Raw genomic sequence first — 18371 nt, 5'->3', positions numbered from 1 at the left:
ATGTCCTGAAGACAAAGTAGTCCTTTATAATGCTTTGTTCCTTGAAAATAACAGAAATTCTACAAATCATAGAATTCCTCCAATACTTCCTGCACTTTCATGTTCTTTCATCTGAAATGCCGATCTAAGCAACAACTTGGACAAATTTAGATTCACTGTCCTTTTAGTTACCATTTTATGGCCTTTTTACTTACAACAATTTATATCTACTTTTTCAGAAGACTAAAGAAATTTGGCATGTTAGCTACGACTCTCACCAAATTTTACAGATGCACAACAGAAAGCATTCTTTCTGATTCTATCACAGCTTTGTATAGCTCCTGCTCTGCTCAAGACTGCAATAAACTACAGAAAGTCGTGAATGTATCTCAATGCATCACACAAACTGGCCTCCTATCCATTGACTGTCTACATTTCCCGCTGCCTCGCCAAAGCAGACAGCGTAGTTAATGACCCCACGCACACTGGACATTTGCTATTCCACCTTCTTCTGTCGGGAAAAAGATACAAAAGTCTGAGGTCACGTACCAACCGACTCAAGAACAGTTTCTTCCCTGCTGCTGTCAAACCTTTGAATGGACCTTGCATTAAATCGATCTTTGTCTACACCCTAGCTATGACTGTAACACTGCATTCTGCACCTACTCATTTCTTTCTCTATGAACGGTATGCTTTGTCTGTATAGCGCGCAAGAATCAATACTTTTCACAGTGTGCTACTAAATGTGACAATAATAAATCAAATCAAATTATATAGTGCCTACAACGTAGTGAAATGATCCAGGGTACTTCACAAGAACATTATAAGACAAAATGTGACACCTGTAAGTTTATTTTATTAGCATCACAATTAGACTTACATTAACACTACAATAAAGTTACTGTGAAAATCCCTTAGTTGCCACACCCCAACACCTGTTTGGGTACACTGAAGGAGAATTTAGTATGGCCAATGCACCTAACCAGCATGTCTTTCAGACTGTGGGAGGAAACTGAAGCAAACCCACATAGACATGAGGAGAACATGCAGACTCCACACAGACAAGAACCTAGGCCAGGAATTGAACCTGGGTCCCTGGTGCTGTGAGGTAGCAGTGCTAACCACCGTGCCACTCCCACTGAACCACATAGGAGATATTAGGTAGGGGTTGACTGAAAGCTGGGTCAAAGTGTTTGATTTTTAAGAAGGGCCTTGTGCTTGACTCTTAAGTGTTGTCAGGGATAAGCAATAAATGCTGGCCACATCCCATGAACAAATAATTCACCAGACTGATTCCTGGGATTGTGGGATTGTTGTATGAGGAGAGTTTGGGTCGACTAGGCCTGTATTGACTGGAGTGTAAAAATGTATACAATTCTGACAAAGCTGGACATCCGAATGCAGGGATGCTGGCCCACCTGACAGTGGGGATCTAGAACAAGGGGTCATGATCTCAAGATATGGAATAGACCATTTAGCACTGAGATGAGGAGAAGCCTCTATACTCAGAGGATGGTGAACCTGTGGAATTCAAAACCATATGTACCAACTGACTCCAGAACAGTTTCTTCCCTGCTGCCATTGGACTTTTGAATGGACCTACCTTATTTTAAGCTGATCCTTCTCTGCGCCTTATCTGTAAGTGCAACACTACGTTCTGCACCTTGTCCTTCCCTTTTCCCTCCGTACTCTATGAATGGTATGTTTTGTCTGTATAGCACCCAAGAGACAATGGGTGGGATTTTCTGACCGCGTTCATCCCAAAAAAAGGAAAGTCCTGCCCAAGGCCAATGGACCTTTGCACAGTCCCATCCAACCACCCCCCCACCCCACCCACTATGATTCCTGTGGTGGGTTGGAGAGGATAGTTCCCCCAACACTTTTCACTGTATTTCAACACATGTGACAATAATAAATCAATTATATTCCGCTCAATTCACAGAAACCTAGTCACTGATTACATTTAAGAAGGAAGTAGATAGATTTTTAGATTTTTAAAGCATCAGTAGGTTTGGGTGAATACAGGAGTTAAGGAAAAAGTTTAGCCATGATCATGTTGAGCACGGTGGCACAGTAGTTAACACTGCTGCACTGCAGTGCTAGTGAACCCGGGTTCAATCCCCGGCTTGGATCACTGCTTGTGTGGGGTCTGCATATTCTCCCCATGCCTGCGTGGGTTTCCTCCCACAGGCCAAGCAACATACCAGTTGGGTGCATTGGCAGTGCTAAATTCTCCCTCGGTGTACTTGAATACGTGCCAGAATGTGACATCCAAGGGATTTTCACAGTATTTTCATTGCATTATTAGTATGAGATTATTTGTCACTAATAAATAAACTTTAAACTTCGAATGGTGGGCAGGTTCGAAGGGCCGAGTGGCCTGTTTGTTGGAAGGGTATGTGTCTTGTCACCTGGCTTCGCTCTGCTCCTCTGCTGATCGACAGGCAGGTCCCGCCCCCTGCTGATCGACAGGCAGGTCCCGCCCCCTGCTGATTGACAGGCAAGTACCGCCCCCTGCTGATTGACAGGCAAGTCCCGCCCACTATGCTGATCGACATGCGGTGGCCCCGCCCCTCTCCCGGCAGCGCTGCGCCTGCGTACTCGCCACCACGTGTCCAGGGGCAAGCATGGCGGCGGTTGGCGGCGGGTGCTGCGCCTTCTCCCCGGAGTCCGGCCGATGTTTGGCGGCGGCCGGGGCGGACGGCTGCATCCGCCTGTGGAACACGCAAGGTGGGGACCTGAGGCACGAGTACGTGCCTTCTTCGCACCTCAGCGCCACTTGCAGCTGCTTGTCGTGGGCTCCCCCGCGGCGCCTCCGTCAGGTAAGTGCCAGGCTCCGCTGCGGCCTAGTCAGCGTCGGCGCAGTGTGGGGGGGGGGGGAGAGGGCAGCGGCGAGCCGGGGAGGGGGCAGCGGCGAGCAGATGCTAGCCCAGCAGAGCGGAAGCGGGGTAGTAAGCGGCCTCGGGCCGTCTCTCCCTCCACATGCGGCTCCCACACCCCTGGGCCCGGCCTTTAACCCACACGAGGGGCCCCAGAGTTCGGGGCGGGAGGGGAGGCCGCCGCCACGCTTCGAGTTAACTTTTCCTCAAATAATCGGTTTATTTTCTTCCCTCAAAGAGAAAATCCAACAATTTCCCCACAATTTGAAAAAAAAATCCTGTCCAAGTTTTAAAATTTAAAAGTGAAATTTAGCTCCCGTTCTCTCCACGTTGGTTCATGTCGAAGTTTTTTTTTCAAAAGTGCCTGTTACAATCAGGTAAGTTTTTGGGTCGGGGGAGAAGGGTTTTGTGTTTTAATAGTAGGAGTAATGTTGGTGTGAGCAATCCGAGGGACGGTCCCCAGCCAAAAACTGTCTGAAATCTGACTTTAAACGCCAAGTGAGGACCGTCAGGGGGAGAAAAGTTCACATCTTCCACCCTCCACGTTTACCCGTTAAACACGCCTGCTTCTCATTTGAGAGAATCTGCTTGGGACAATCGTCCGAATAAGGAAATTTGGGGAAAATAGTGTTATTAGGATAGTTACATCTAATTTTAACATTTTTCTAATGATTTTAATGTTTCTTTGTATTTGTAAGTTCCAGTTTAACATCATCAAGGAAAACCTGGCCCTGGACATTTCATTTATTTCCAGAACAAGGGGCTACACGGTGGTATAGTGGTTAGTGCTGCTGCCTCACAGGGTCAAGGACCTGGGTTTTTATTCCAGCCTCGGGTGATTGTGTGGAGTCTGTATATCCACCCTTTGTGGGTTTTCTCCAACTGCTCTGGTTTCCTCCCACAGTCCGAAAGACATGCTGGTTAGGTGCATTGGCTGTGCTAAATTCTCCCTGAGTCAACCCGAACAGGTGCCAGAGTGTGGTGACTAGGGGATTTTCATAGTAACTTCGTTGCAGTGTTAATGTAAAGCTACAAGTGATATTAATAATTAAACTTTAAAAACTTTAAGCTGTGAATGTTAAGTGCCAGTTTTAAAGCTAAAACGATAATAAAAATATAAGAAAGCAAAAGTGGTGTTGGAAATATGAAATAAAAGCAGAAAATGTTGGCATTACTCAGCAATCTTAGAACACATGTAAAAAGAGAAAAAATGATGTTTCAGTTCTGACACTTTTTTCCCAGCTCAAAAAAAGTATATTTGACAATGAGCTGCATACTTTCTTCATGACTAATGCTGCTGAAACCTGCACCTATATTTTGAGATCTTTAGTCTAAACTCTTACAGCCTATTTTGAGGGTGGTTTGTTCTTTCATCTTCAACCTCTTTAAACTTGGTCTTATCTAAAATATTGCTACTTGCACCCAGTCAGGCAGTATTTTCTTCACCTATTCTGTGTTTTCTGATTCATTGGCTTCTGGTCTGCCAACAGTTCAAATTAAAAATTATCCTGTTTAAATCCCTCCTAAGCCTTTCTACCCTTAGTTCATTAAGAACATAAGAAATAGGAGCAGGAGTAGGCCATCTAGCCCTTCGAGCCTGCCCTGCCATTCAATAAGATCATGGCTGATCTATCGTGGCTCAGTTCCACATTCCCGCCCTCTCCCCATAACCCTTAATCCCCTCTCTTATCAAAAACCCATCAACCCATGTCTTAAAAATTTTTAGCGAGGCAGCCTCCACCACTTCAACGGGCAGAGAATTCCAGAGATTCACCACCCTTTGAGTGAAGAAGTTCCTCCTCAACTCCGTTCTAAACCGCCTCCCCTTTATCTTGAGGCTGTGCCCCCTAGTCCTCCTGTCTTTTCTGAGCGGGAAGAGTCTCTCCACCTCTATCCTATCCATCCCATTCATCATCTTATACGTCTCAATGAGATCTCCCCTCATTCTTCTAAACTCTAACGAGTACAAGCCTAGTTTATTCAGCCTCTCCTCATAGCTCAATCCCCTCAACTCCGGTATCAGCCTAGTAAATCTCCTCTGCACTCCCATCTCCTGTAACCCTACAATATGACACATTGAAATTTTCCAAGGTGCTTCACAGGAGTGTTAACAGACAAAATTTGGTACAAAGTCATGAGATATTGAGATAGATGTCTCAAAGCTTGGTCCAAGATTAGTAGTATCTTAGGGAGAGAAATGGGGAGGTTTTAGAGCTATGGATCACCAGTGATGGTAGTTAAATAAAACTGGGCATGTTAAATTGGAAAACTGCAGGTCTCTCCAGAGGTGCTAGTGTAGAAGGAAATTAGAGATAGAGAGCTGAGGTCATGGGGGGATTTGATGAGAATTTTAAAAGCAAGACCTGGCTAAACAGGTCAGCAAGCATACAGATAAATGAGATCTAGTGCAAGTTAGGATTTGGGCAGCTAGCTTTTTGGGAGAGCTTAACTTTACAAAAGTTTGAAACTGGGAGACAGGCCAGCAGTCAAATCTAGAAATGAAAGACCTCAATGAGGGTTTCAGCAGAGTATGGACTGAGGCAGGTTTGGTGATGCTGTGGAGGTAGAAATAGGCAGTTCCAGTGAAAGTGTGATTGGAAATTCATCTTTGGGCCAGATATCCCACCAAGGTTGCAGACAGCCTGGTTCAGCCTTTCAGCAATGGCGAGAGAAGAGAGGGATGGAACCAGTGAATAGGAGGAAGAGCTTTTGGCTTAGTGAAGACAATAGATTCTTCAGTTGGATGACATTTCTCATCCAGTATTCGATGCTGGACAGTGTGACAGTTCAGAGACAGCGGAGAGAGAGAGAGAGGCAAGGTCGGATACCATTAGTGTACACAGAAAAATGGACTCTTTCAGATAATGTCATCAAGGGGCAATCTGTGGGGGAGAAATAGAAGGGGATCAAGGGTAAATCTGTGGTAGACACCAGAGATAACACTGCAGGAGTGGGAAGAGAATCTCTTGGGTGACCTCAACTTTATTAAACGTAGAAACTGGAAGACAGGCCAGGAGTCTGTGGAATTTGCACATTTTCCTTTTACATAAGAACATAAGAAATAGGAGTAGGCCAACTAGCCCTTCGAGCCTGCCCCGCCATTCAATAAGATCATGGCTGATCTGTCGTGGCTCAGTTCCACATTCCCGCCCTCTCCCCATAACCTTTAATCCCCTCTCCTATCAAAAACCCATCAACCCGCGTCTTAAAAATATTTAGCGAGGCAGCCTCCACCACTTCAACGGGCAGAGAATTCCAGAGATTCACCACCCTTTGAGTGAAGAAGTTCCTCCTCAACTCCGTTCTAAACCGCCCCCCCTTTATCTTGAGGCTGTGCCCCCTAGTCCTACTGTCCTTTCTGAGCGGGAAGAGTCTCTCCACCTCTATCCTATCCATCCCATTCATCATCTTATACGTCTCAATGAGATCTCTGGGTTCTCCAGTTTCCTCCCACAGTCAAAAGATCTGGTTAGGTGGATTGGCCCTGCTCGATTGCCCCTTCGTGTCTGGGAGGTTAACAGGGTAAATACTTGCGATTATGGGGATAGGGCCTGGGTGGAATTGTTGTTGATGCAGACTAGATGGGCCAAATGGCCTCTTTCTGCACTGTGGGTGTTCTATGATTCTATAAGTCAGATCTACAATTGGAATCAGATGAGTTCAATACCATGAGCAAAATTAAGGTTCATTGTACTGGAGGGAATGTATTGATGTGGATCGAGAACTGGCTGGCAGACTGGAAGCAGAGATTGGGAATAGTGTGACAGGCAATGACTAGTGGGGTACCGCAGGTTCAGTGCTGGGAATCCTGCCGTTCACAATATACATTAATGATATTGACAAAGGAATTTGAATACAACATCTCCAAATTTGCAGACGATCCTGAGCTGGGTGTCAGTGTGTGCTGTGAGGAGGATGCTAAGAGGCTGCAGAGTGACCTGGACAAGCTGACTGAGTGGGCAAATACTTGGCAAATACAATGTAATGTGGATAAATGTGAGGTTATCCACTTTGGCAAAAACAAGAGAAAGGATTATCTCAGTGGTGGCAGTTTAGGAAAAGGGGAAGTGCAGTGTGACTTGGGTGTCATGGCGGAACAGCAGCTGAAGGTTAGCGCGCAGGTACAGCAGACAGTGAGGGAAGCTAATGGCATGCTGGTGTTCATAGCAGGAGGATTGGCATATGGGAGTAAAGATGTCTCACTGCAGTTATATTGGGCGTTGGTGAGACCATACCTTATTGCGTGTAATTTTTGCCTCCTGATCTGAGGAAAGACATGCTTGCTATTGAGGGAGCCCAGCAAAGGTTAACCAGGCTGATTCCTGGAATGGCACGACTGATGTATGAAGAGTGATTAGGTCGACTGGGCTTGTACTCTAGATAGGCTGGGCGAATGGGCCAGGAAATGGCAAATGGAATTTAATGTTGGCAAGTGTGAGGTAGTCCACTTTGGTAGGAAGGACTATTACTTACGTGGCGAAAAACTGCAGCAGGCGATGGTGCAGAGGGACCTCGGGGTCCTTGTGCATGAGTCGCAAAAACCCAGCTTGCAGGTGCAGCAGGTGGTCAGGAAGGCGAATGGGATGCTGGCCTTCATAGCGAGGGGGATTGAATATAAAAGTAGGGAGGTCTTGCTGCAGCTGTATAGGGCATTGGTGAGGCCGCAGCTGGAGTACTGTGTGCAGTTTTGGGCGCCGCACCTGCGCAAGGATATTTTGGCCCTGGAGGGAGTGCAGAGGAGGTTTACTAGGCTGATACCGGAGTTGAGGGGATTGAGCTATGAGGAGAGGCTGAATAAACTAGGCTTGTACTCATTAGAGTTTAGAAGAATGAGGGGAGATCTCATTGAGACATATAAGATGATGAATGGGATGGATAGGATAGAGGTGGAGAGACTCTCCCGCTCAAAAAAGACAGTAGGACTAGGGGGCACAGCCTCAAGATAAAGGGGAGGCGGTTTAGAACGGAGTTGAGGAGGAACTTCTTCACTCAAAGGGTGGTGAATGTCTGGAATTCTCTGCCCGTTGAAGTGGTGGAGGCTGCCTCGCTAAATATTTTTAAGAAGCGGGTTGATGGGTTCTTGATAAGAGAGGGGATTAAGGGTTATGGGGAGAGGGCGGGAAAGTGGAACTGAGCCACAACAGATCAGCCATGATCTTATTGAATGGCGGGGCAGGCTCGAAGGGCTAGATGGCCTACTCCTGCTCCTATTTCTTATGTTCTTATGTACTCACTGAATTTAGAAGAAAGAGAGGCGATCTCTTTTCTATGTTTCGACCCCACTGAGCTGAAGGAGAGTACATAAGAAATAGGAGCAGGAGTAGGCCATCTAGCCCTTCGAGCCTGCCCCGCCATTCAGTAAGATCATGGCTGATCTGTCGTGGCTCAGTTCCACATTCCCGCCCTCTCCCCATAACCCTTAATCCCCTCGCTTATCAAAAACCCATCAACCCGCGTCTTAAAAATATTTAGCGAGGCAGCCTCCACCACTTCAACGGGCCGAGAATTCCAGAGATTCACCACCCTTTGAGTGAAGAAGTTCCTCCTCAACTCCGTTCTAAACCGCCCCCCCTTTATCTTGAGGCTGTGCCCCCTAGTCCTACTGTCCTTTCTGAGCGGGAAGAGTCTCTCCACCTCTATCCTATCCATCCCATTCATCATCTTATATGTCTCAATGAGATCTCCCCATATTCTTCTAAACTCTAACGAGTACAAGCCTAGTTTATTCAGCCTCTCCTCATAGCTCAACCCCCTCAACTCCGGTATCAGCCTAGTAAACCTCCTCTGCACTCCCTCCAAGGCCAAAATATCCTTGCGTAAGTGCGGTGACCAAAACTGCACACAGTACTCCAGCTGCGGCCTCACCAATGCCCTATACAGCTGCAGCAAGACCTCCCTACTTTTATATTCAATCCCCCTCGCGATGAAGGCCAGCATCCCATTAGCCTTCCTGACCACCTGCAGGCTGGGTTTTTGTGACTCATGCACAAGGACCCCGAGGTCCCTCTGCACCGTTGCCTGCTGCAGTTTTTCGCCACGTAAGTAATAATCCTTCCTACCATTATTCCTACCAAAGTGGACCACCTCGCACTTGCCAACATTAAATTCCATTTGCCAGTTCCTGGCCCATTCGCCCAGCCTATCTAGATCCTTCTGCAGACTCTCCACACCCTCCGCGCAATTTGCCGTTCCACCAATCTTGGTGCCATCAGCAAATTTCAACACCATACACTCGGTTCCCTCCTCCAGATCATCTATATAAAGTACGATATTGGGAAGATAATTCTGGTCTCACCATTTACAGCATTACCATCAGCTGTCTCGCTACTGATCCAATGGAATTCCTTCCCTCTTTTGGCCGGCATGGTGGCATCACAGCATCAGGCACCCTGGTGCGGGCCACTTCCTGTGCGGAGTCTGCACGTTTTGCCTGTGCGTGCATGGGTTTCGTCCAGGTGCTCCAGTTTCCTCCCACAGTCTAAGGATGTACTGGTTAGGCGCATTGGACATGCTAAATTCTCTCTTTGTACCTGAACAGGTGCCAGAGTGTGGCAACTAGGGGATTTTCACAGTAATGTCATTGTAGCTTAATGTAAGCCTACTTGTGACACTAATAAATAAACTAAAATTCTTTCTCAGCACACACCTTATATGATGCTGCTGCTTAAAATCTACCTCTGATGAAGTTGTAGGTCACAATCTTATTGTGTTTCAGTATGTCTTGTCTGCTTATGCTCCTGTGAACCATCTTTAGGACAGTTTAATCAAGGCCATCAAGGGATTTGAACTTGAAAATTGAAATTGAGGTACTGGTGAGCTGGGAATTAATGAAGGCCATTGAACACAGGAATGAATGGGGCATGACATGAGTTAGGATACAGGCAGCAAAGTGGCTCTGTTTGTTTAGAATCATGGAAACCTGATAGTGCAGAAGGAGGTCTTTTAGCCCATCGAATCTGCACCAACAACAATCCCACCCCAGGCCTTTTCCCCACACACTTATGCCGCTAATCTCTCTAACCTACACATCCTGGGACATTAAGGGGCGATTTAGCATGGCCAATCAACTTAACCCGCACACCTTTGGAGTGTGGGAGGAAACCAGAGCACCTGGAGGAAATCCATGCAGACACTGGGAGAATGTGCAAACTCCACACTGACAGTCACCCAAGCCGGGAATCAAACCCAGGTCCTGAAGCTGTGAACCATAGAGTCCCTGCAGTGCAGGAGGTGGTATTCGGCCCATCAAGCCTACACCGACCACAATCTCATCCATAGCCCATTCCTGTAACCTTTCATATTTACCCTGCTAATCTCCCTGACACTAGTATTAATTTAGCATGGCGAATCAACATAACCCAATATGATGGTTGATTATGCACTTTCGGTATCCCGTTCCCGCTTTCTCGCCATAATCCCTGATCGCTTTAGCCGCAAGTGCTAACCATTGTACCATCATGCTGCCCCAAATAAAGTTTGGTAAGGCTATTGTGAAATGACTTAATAATTTTAATGTTCTAAAGAGATTCTGTCACTAACCAAGTTTGATGGTAGGAGGATACCCATCATTGGAATAATTGACAGCAGATAACAAGCTTCGATGCTAGTTTCAGCACTATGTAGCCTGAAACAGGTAATATTATAGACGTGGGATTAGGTAATTTTAGTGATGAAGAGGATACAAAGTGAGAAGTTCAGGCCCTGGTCAAGTGTGATGATAAGATCAAAATAGTCTGTTTGTCAGACCAGGAAAGGGACTGGTACTGTTGGCTTGGGAATGGAGTTTCTGGCTAAGGCTGAAATCAAGGACTTTCTGATGCGTAATTCCTAAACTGTACAAGTTATCCAGGATTGGATGTCAGAAAAACACTTTAATATTTAATATGAAGTGACACGGTAGAGTTGGGTATTATTGAGTGCACATGTGGAACCTGCTTTGAGGCACTAGTTGGGCTGAGGCTGTCTTCTTTCGAGCAGAAAAAGCCAAGTGATGACCTGATTGAAGTGTACAAAATTGAGGAACATAGGGTAGATAGGAAGGAACTTTTCCCCTTAGTCGTAGGGTCAGTAAGTGTGCAGCACAGATTTAAGGGAAGGGGATTTGAGGAAAAGCTTTCACCCTGTAGGTGGTGGCTATCTAGAATCCACTGCCTCAAAGGGTGGTAGAGGTGAGGACCCTCAACATTTAAGCATTTTGGTGAGCACTTGAAACACCATAGCATTCAAAGTTACCAACCAGGTGCTGGAAAATGGGACTCAGGTGCCTGATAGCCAGTGCAGTAAGATGTGCCGAAGGGCTTCTATTTGTACTGTAAAGCTCTGACTTACGGGGCTGAACTGGATGTGTTTTTTAAAAAGTAGTTTATTGGGTGATTGGAGCAGTAGGTGACGTTACATGAGGCTTTCTCAAAGGTTATAGTTGTGGGTATTTAGTAATTTACCAAAGACATGTTTTTACAGCAATTTTGGTGCGCGGTTTAATAAATCTCGAGGGTTTTGATTAGAATTTTATGGGTAAAATTCTGTGTGCGTGGAGAAATTATATTCTGGCATTTTTCCTGGAAAGTGGGGTATTAAGTAACCAGTAACTTAACCAGCTCTGGTTCTGTCCATAATTCTGGTAGGGGAGAACTGGGTTGACTTGGACTTGCAGTCCAAAGATTCTAGTGTAGTTAAACTGCAATGGGGGGAAATATGGAGTTTTTTTTTCGTTTGCCTAACAGAGTCATAGAGTTTACAGCATGGAAACAGGCCCTTCAGCCCAACTTGTCCATGCTTGCCCTTTTTTTTAGAACCCCTAAGCTAATCCCAATTGCCCATATTTGGCTCATATCCCTCTATACCCATGTAACTATCTAAACTTTTTAAAAGATGTAAGTGTACTCGCCTCTACTACTACCTCTGGCAGCATGTTCCAGACACTCCCCACTGTCTGTGAGAAAGAATTGCCCCGCTGGACACTTTGGTATCTCAAAAATTGCCCCACTTGCCTTAAACCTATACCCTCTAGTTTTAGACTCCCCTATCTTTTGGAAAAGATATTGACTATCTACCCTATGTCCCTCATGATTTTATAGACGTCAATAAGATCACGACTCAGCCTCCCAAGCTCCAGAGAAAAAAGTGCCAACCTATTCAACCTCCTTATAACTCAATCCATCAAGTCCCAGTAGCATCCTAGTGAATCTTTTCTGCACTCTTTCTAGTTTAATAATATCCTTTCTATAATAGAGTGAGCAGAATTGCACACAGTATTCCAAGTGTGGCTGTACCAATATCTTGTACAACTTCAGCAAGACATCCCAACTCCTGTATTCAATGTTCTGACCGATGAAACCAAGCATGCCGAATACCTTCTTCACCACTCTGTCCACCTGTGACTCCATTTTCAAGGAGCTATGAACATGAACCCCAAGATCTGTAACTTTCCCCAATGTCCTATCATTAACTGATTAAGTCCTGCTCTGGTTCAATCCAAAATGCATCACCTTGCATTTGTCTAAATTAAACTCAATCTGCCATTTGTCAGCCCACTGCCCCAGTTGATCAAGATCCCATTGCAACTGGAGATAACTTTCTTCACTGTCCACTATACCACCAATCTTGGTGTCATCTGCAAACTTACTAACCATACCCCTTATGTTCTCATCCAGATCATCAATACAAATAACAGTGGAACCAGCACTGGTCCCTGAGGCACACTGCTGGTCACAGGCCTCCAGTTTGAAAAACAACTCTCTGCCACCACCCTCTGGCTTCTGTCAAGAACATGAAGGAGCAGCACTCAGAAAGCTGGTGGCTTTTGCTACCAAATAAACCTGTTGGGCTTTAACCTGGTGTTGTGAGACTTCTTACTGTGTTTACCCCAGTCCAACGTTGGCATCTCCACATTCTGGCAAGAAGCCAATTTTGTATCCATTTAGATACATCAATCTGGATCCCGTGAGATTTAACTTTATGCAACAACTTGTGGTACCTTGTCAAAGGCCTTGCTAAAGTCCATGTTGACAACATCAAATGCACTGCCCTCATCTACCTTCTTGGTTGCCCCTTCAAAAAACTCAAATTTGTGAGCCATGATTTTCCACTCTCAAAGACATGCTGACTGTTCCTAATCAGTCCTTGCATCTCGAAATGCCTGTAGATCCTGTCTCTCAAAATACCTTCCAACAATTTACCCACTACAGATGTGAGGCTCACTGGCCTGTAGATCCCAGGCTTTTCCCTGCAGCCCTTTTTAAATCTGTTCTTTTCTATTTCCTGACGAAGAAACCCAATGGCCCCAGTTGTTTCTTTCCCGTTTTCCTTTAGAATAAAAGAGTTTCAAACACTCCTTTGAAAGACTGTATACACACACACAGACATTCCAAATGACTATCCAAACTTTTGAAAGAGAGCTCTTATCCTAAGCAAAAAGCCCTCTTGTGGCAGAAATAGGCTTAATTTATATGTACTAAAATTGTCACCCTGTCAGCTTCTCAGAAATAATATGCTCAAAAATCACATGCAGAACATTGTATTCATGCTAATACCTTGGGGATCCCTTCATGGGTGGATGCCAGTTTAAAGCAGATTGAACCAATTTTGTCTCTTGAGTGTAAGTACAATGTGATATTCGTTATAAAAACAGAAAATGCAGCAAAAAGCTCAGTAGACCTAGCAGCATTTGTGGAAGGAGAAACAGTTAATGTTTCAAATCCAGTGTACCCATTTCTAAAGTGGAGTCATGTTGGATTCACCTCTGTTTTTCTGCTGAGTTTTTTCTCTACTTTCAGTTTCTATTTCAGATTTCTAGCATCCACAGTATGCTGCTTTGATTGCAATGATATTATTGACCCCAAAATAAAATACTGCAAATGCTGGAAATCTGAAAAAGAGTTGGAATTTAGAAGGAATGGAGGGGGGTCGATTTTATTGAAACTTGCAGAATACTGCGAGGCCTGGAAAGAGTGGATGTGGAGAGGATGTTTCCATTAGTGGGAAAAGCTAGTACCAGAGAGCACAATCTCAGGCTAAAGGGATGATGCTTTAAAACCGAGATGGGACGAATTTCTTCAGCCAGAGTGTGGTGAACCTGTGGAACTCTTTGCTGCAGGAGACTGTGCAGACCAGATCATTGAATGTCTTTAAGACAGAGATAGATAGGGTTCTTGATTGAAAAGGGGTTATGGGCAAAAGGCAGAGGATGGAGATGAGAAAAGTATCAGCCATGATTGAATGGCAGAGCAGACTTGATGGGCCAAGTGGCCTAATTCTGCTCCGATGTCTTATGGTCTAAATACTCAGCAGGTCTGGCGAGGGAAACGGTTAAAATGTCATGTAGTTCTGATGTAACCCGGCATGTTCGGTGTCCTGATCAACATTTCAGTGATGTAAATGTAGCATTTGTTTGTTTTACTATGAACTTACCTCCATTTAGTGTCAATCTGAGGACTGCTGATGAGATCCATGCTTCATATGAAGTATTCTAAAAACTGGGATTTTACATGGTTATAGATTTGAGAGTAGAACTGAGCTTTTCAAGCATTCATCTTGAAGTATTGAGCTTTAGGTTTTGTTTGGTTTGGCACTTTCATTCTTTGTTTTTTGTATCATTTCTTGACATGAATTTCTGCCAGTTATCTTTTCATTTGATAATTCTTTGGACGTTAAATTGGATTGAAGCTAGACTAGTAGTTTGAAAATAACAGGAAATAAATGTTTTACCAGAAAGCAATAACAACTAATTAGCAGCAGGATCGTGTTCTCCCCTTTTCATGTTTTTTTTTTCCTGGCTAATTCTCTGATTTCAAAGACTGTGCACTCAACAGGTGCATGCATGCACCTATTAGGGTCTTTTTATAATATTTCAGTAACAAGAATTGGAAACGTTTAGCTTTTAAAGTATTTGGCATAGAATCTAAGAATATCTCTATTCTAAAACTTCTAGCCGAGCTTCAGTGCTGTTTCAGATTTTTCCACTTCAAATCTTTACATTTAGCCTTTTAATTCATTCCTGGATAGTTTTAATTAAACAATGTTTTCAAAAACAAACAAAAGATAGCTTTGTTCCTTGGAATAAAACTGCAATTGTGGAGGGCTTTACCTGTGGCAGCATGGAAGAAAGTTACAAATGGAGGAGTAGGGAGTGAGTTACAAGTGGTCTGTAGACATCCCAAGTATTCCTGGGTGCAAGAATGAAACACATGCATTTATTCCTACAAGTTTAGTCTGTTTAGACTTCAGCTCATCTTGGACTTGGCTGAACGTGGTACCAACTGAGTCAAACTGACACAGTGGGATTGCTGCACTTTGTCTTGATAGCTTAGATGGATGTACATCTTCAACAGGACTTGGGTTGTCTGAAGATGAAGAAAGAGAAAGCAGGCAAAACAGATTGACATGTCCAATCTTTGTATGATTAAATTAACAAGAAATATTGTTCTGTCCATCTTGGTCCTTCGATCTCTTTTCCTCCGTTCTTCCTCATCCAAAAAGTGGCATGCTGTAGAGATGCCGGTGTTAGACTGGGGTTGGCACAGTAAGAAGTCTCAACACCAGGTTAAAAAGTCCAACAGATTTATTTGGAATCACGAGCTTATGGAGTGCTGGTCCTTCATCAAGTGAGTAACTGAGTTGATGAAGGAGCAGTGCTCCATAAGTTCGTGATTCCAAATAAACCTGTTGGACTTTAACCTGGTGTTGTGAAAAGATGGCATGCTGAAGTTACAGTAGATTCTTCCTTGCTGGCGAGACGCAGTTTTGAAGTTTTCACCTAAGTAGAAATCCTTCCAAAATGTCTATCGGGCTATAATGACCAAAGGTTTTGGCTCCAACCTAAACTTGGATCCTGGTTGGGAAATGAGGACAATAATCTCACGTTAAATAATCGTTTGAACAAGCACGTGAAATTACCAAGTGAAAGAGTACCCAATTTGTTTTCTCTTCCCCTTTTCAGGAAGTTCCTCAGACGAAAAAGAGGAGATCAGAAGATGTGAAAGGAGATGGTGAATTAGATTTATTGGCTATTGGTACAGCAGTTGGTAGCATCTTGTTATACAGCATAGTAAAGGGAGAACTACAGAGTAAGCTGGTAAGATATTGATTTTTAATCTTGCATTGGGTGAAATGATGGGTATTTCAGAATTGGTTGGGTATACATGTTATCAAAAATATTTCTTGATGAAAATTAATTGGGAGAGTGGGGCACATTAATGTGTGTATCTATACATTAAAACGCCTGCTTGACTTTAGTTAAATTCCATAAAATGACATTTACCAGAACATGTTGAATTGACTAGTTAATTGAATTGCTTAGTCTTAACCAAAAGTAGAATTTTATTCCTGCCAATCTGAATTAATGCCATTTAATAGATGACCTATGAACTATATTTTCCAAGTTTATAACCGCTATGAATTTGTATTATTACACAGCCTAATAATTTGTTTATTTTCAGGATGCTGTAGTCAAAAAGTGCACCAATAAAATATGTTCAGAATTTTATATCTGGTGGGACTAATACTTTATGTTTGCGTTCTTTCTATCTTGCCCAGAAAATTAATTTGTCATATCAAGAAAAACACTACATACAACCAGCTGCAACTTACTTTCTTAAGCCATGGAAGTTATTCAATTTGATCTTAAAATTTTGTTTAACGATACCTGGTGCCAGTATCACTAAATATGCAATAATAGTTTATATTCCTGGGACCAAACTTGACGACTCGACTCATTAACAAGATATTTTATCATTTGGATTAGGCAGTGCTGTGGAATGGTCCAAATTGAGGCATTTTTCCTCCTGATATTCAGCAATCTGAATTGGTTCTTATCCTGTAGTTACTGTGAGCAGTAACCCTGGTAACCTTGGCATCCAGAATGAGCTAATGGTTGTTTTTCTGACCCACTGGTGGCGGATGAGATAATAGGACCCGTGGCATGTATTTTGAAACTTGAGGAAAATTATTTTTTCAAGAGTCCCTTTTTCAGGAAAAAGGAAATTTTTTTTCAATTGTGGGTACTTCTACTGCCTTTAGACTTGAATGGCCCTACCTTATATTAAATCGATCTTTCTCTACACCCTAGCTTTGGCTGTAATACCATATTTTGTCTGTATAGCATACAAGAAGCGATACTTTTCACTGTATGCCACTACATGGGGCAATAAATCAAATCAAGCTGGGTTCACTTTTGGTACAGTTCCAGCACGAATGAAATTCTTAATTGGAAATCCTGTGTTTATAAAAATCATCCTTGAACAACTTCTTAACTATAGTCTTTTTATGCATTTCAGGGTGGTGGACATGACAGTCAAGTAAATTGTGTGCGGTGGCATCCAGAAAATGATTGCCTCTATAGCTGCTCAGATGACAAGCACATAGTGGAATGGAGTGTGCCAACAGGGAAAGTAAAATGGTTAGTACAGAAGTCTGTTCTATGGGCTGGAAATTTTCTCCTTTTTCTTCTCCCCCTCCCAAATTTTTCTTTTCTTTTCTTTCCCTCCCAAAGGAAAACTAAATGACTTCTTGTCTCGTCACATTCAGACGAATGAGCCTGGCAAGTCATTTGGTTGACATTCCATGATTTCTTCCATTATTGATTCAGTAACAATGCTGTACTTAAATTCATTTCCACAAAGCTGGTTCTGCTGCCACAAGGCTGTCATTTGGCAGCTAGATGAATGCAGTTTTTCAGAGCAGTCATCAGTGAATGTGTTATTTTGAAAGTTAGTGCCATATTTTCATGGGCCATCTAATTGTCTTCACTAATTCAGTCTATCGTGAAGTACGTATGTAAGTTACAAGAAGCAGCCATTGTCTTTAGTGTTGTGTTGTCTGCTATTTTGTGAATGAAATGCATTAATAACTGATATTTTAACGTGGAGAATAGTAAATATTTATAACCAATGAGACTGTATTTACATTTTAATCTTCAAATCTGAACGAAGTTGTGGTGTTAAACTAGAACAAAGATTTTTGCTTTATGCCCTTAGCCAGCAGTGTCGACTATTGGAATGGTTTACACCAACTCCGTGTTGGGCCTTTGTTCATATTTGCTGTTGGTCATTCACGTGTGGAATTTTTATTTGTGAAATAAAGTGCTCACTTGTGATTAAAAGCCAGAATTCTGGTTGTCTTCCCCAGTGCCGTTGTAAACTTAGGACTGCTGGAAATGTTACAGCAGCATTTGCTGATGCCAGCTGGCTCAGTGCAGACTAAGAATCAATCTTGTAACTTCCCTGCTTCACTTAGTTGCATACTTGGTCTACATCATTGTCACCATTCCCTTGCATACTTCTGAGATATACATGTTTTGGAATTGGGAAGAAGCAGTCAAAGCAGTCAGGAGTTTTCTCAAAGGGCTATTTCAGACTGTGGCATGTAGATTGCGTCATTAAAGTAACTTCACAAATAATGTATTTAAAGGGAATGGTAGCATTAGTCCAGGTCTAGAGGCCTGGACTAATGTTCTCTAGTCAAGAATCCAAATCCCAGCAAGGAAGCTGGAGAATTTAAACTCAGTAAATCTGAAAT

At 43.5% G+C, this 18371-nt stretch overlaps 1 protein-coding gene across 1 annotated transcript in view; it reads left to right on the top strand.

The window, feature by feature from the left end:
- Positions 1–2603: 2603 nt before the first annotated feature.
- Positions 2604–18371, top strand: part of wdr43 (WD repeat domain 43) — a 54417-nt gene continuing 38649 nt past the window's right edge. Inside the window, exons 1-3 of the mRNA XM_080192964.1 lie at positions 2604–2801; positions 15796–15930; positions 17132–17253. Coding sequence (XP_080049090.1) covers positions 2607–2801; positions 15796–15930; positions 17132–17253 — 452 coding nt within the window. The 5' untranslated portion in view covers positions 2604–2606. The remainder of the gene's footprint in view (positions 2802–15795; positions 15931–17131; positions 17254–18371) is intronic.

This window comes from Carcharhinus amblyrhynchos, chromosome 7 (genome assembly GCF_965287045.1).
Source record: "Carcharhinus amblyrhynchos chromosome 7, sCarAmb.v2.hapA, whole genome shotgun sequence".
Classification (NCBI taxonomy): Eukaryota; Metazoa; Chordata; class Chondrichthyes; order Carcharhiniformes; family Carcharhinidae; genus Carcharhinus; species Carcharhinus amblyrhynchos.
Note: the sequence above shows the minus strand (reverse complement) of the source record. Positions and strands in the feature narration are given on the sequence as shown.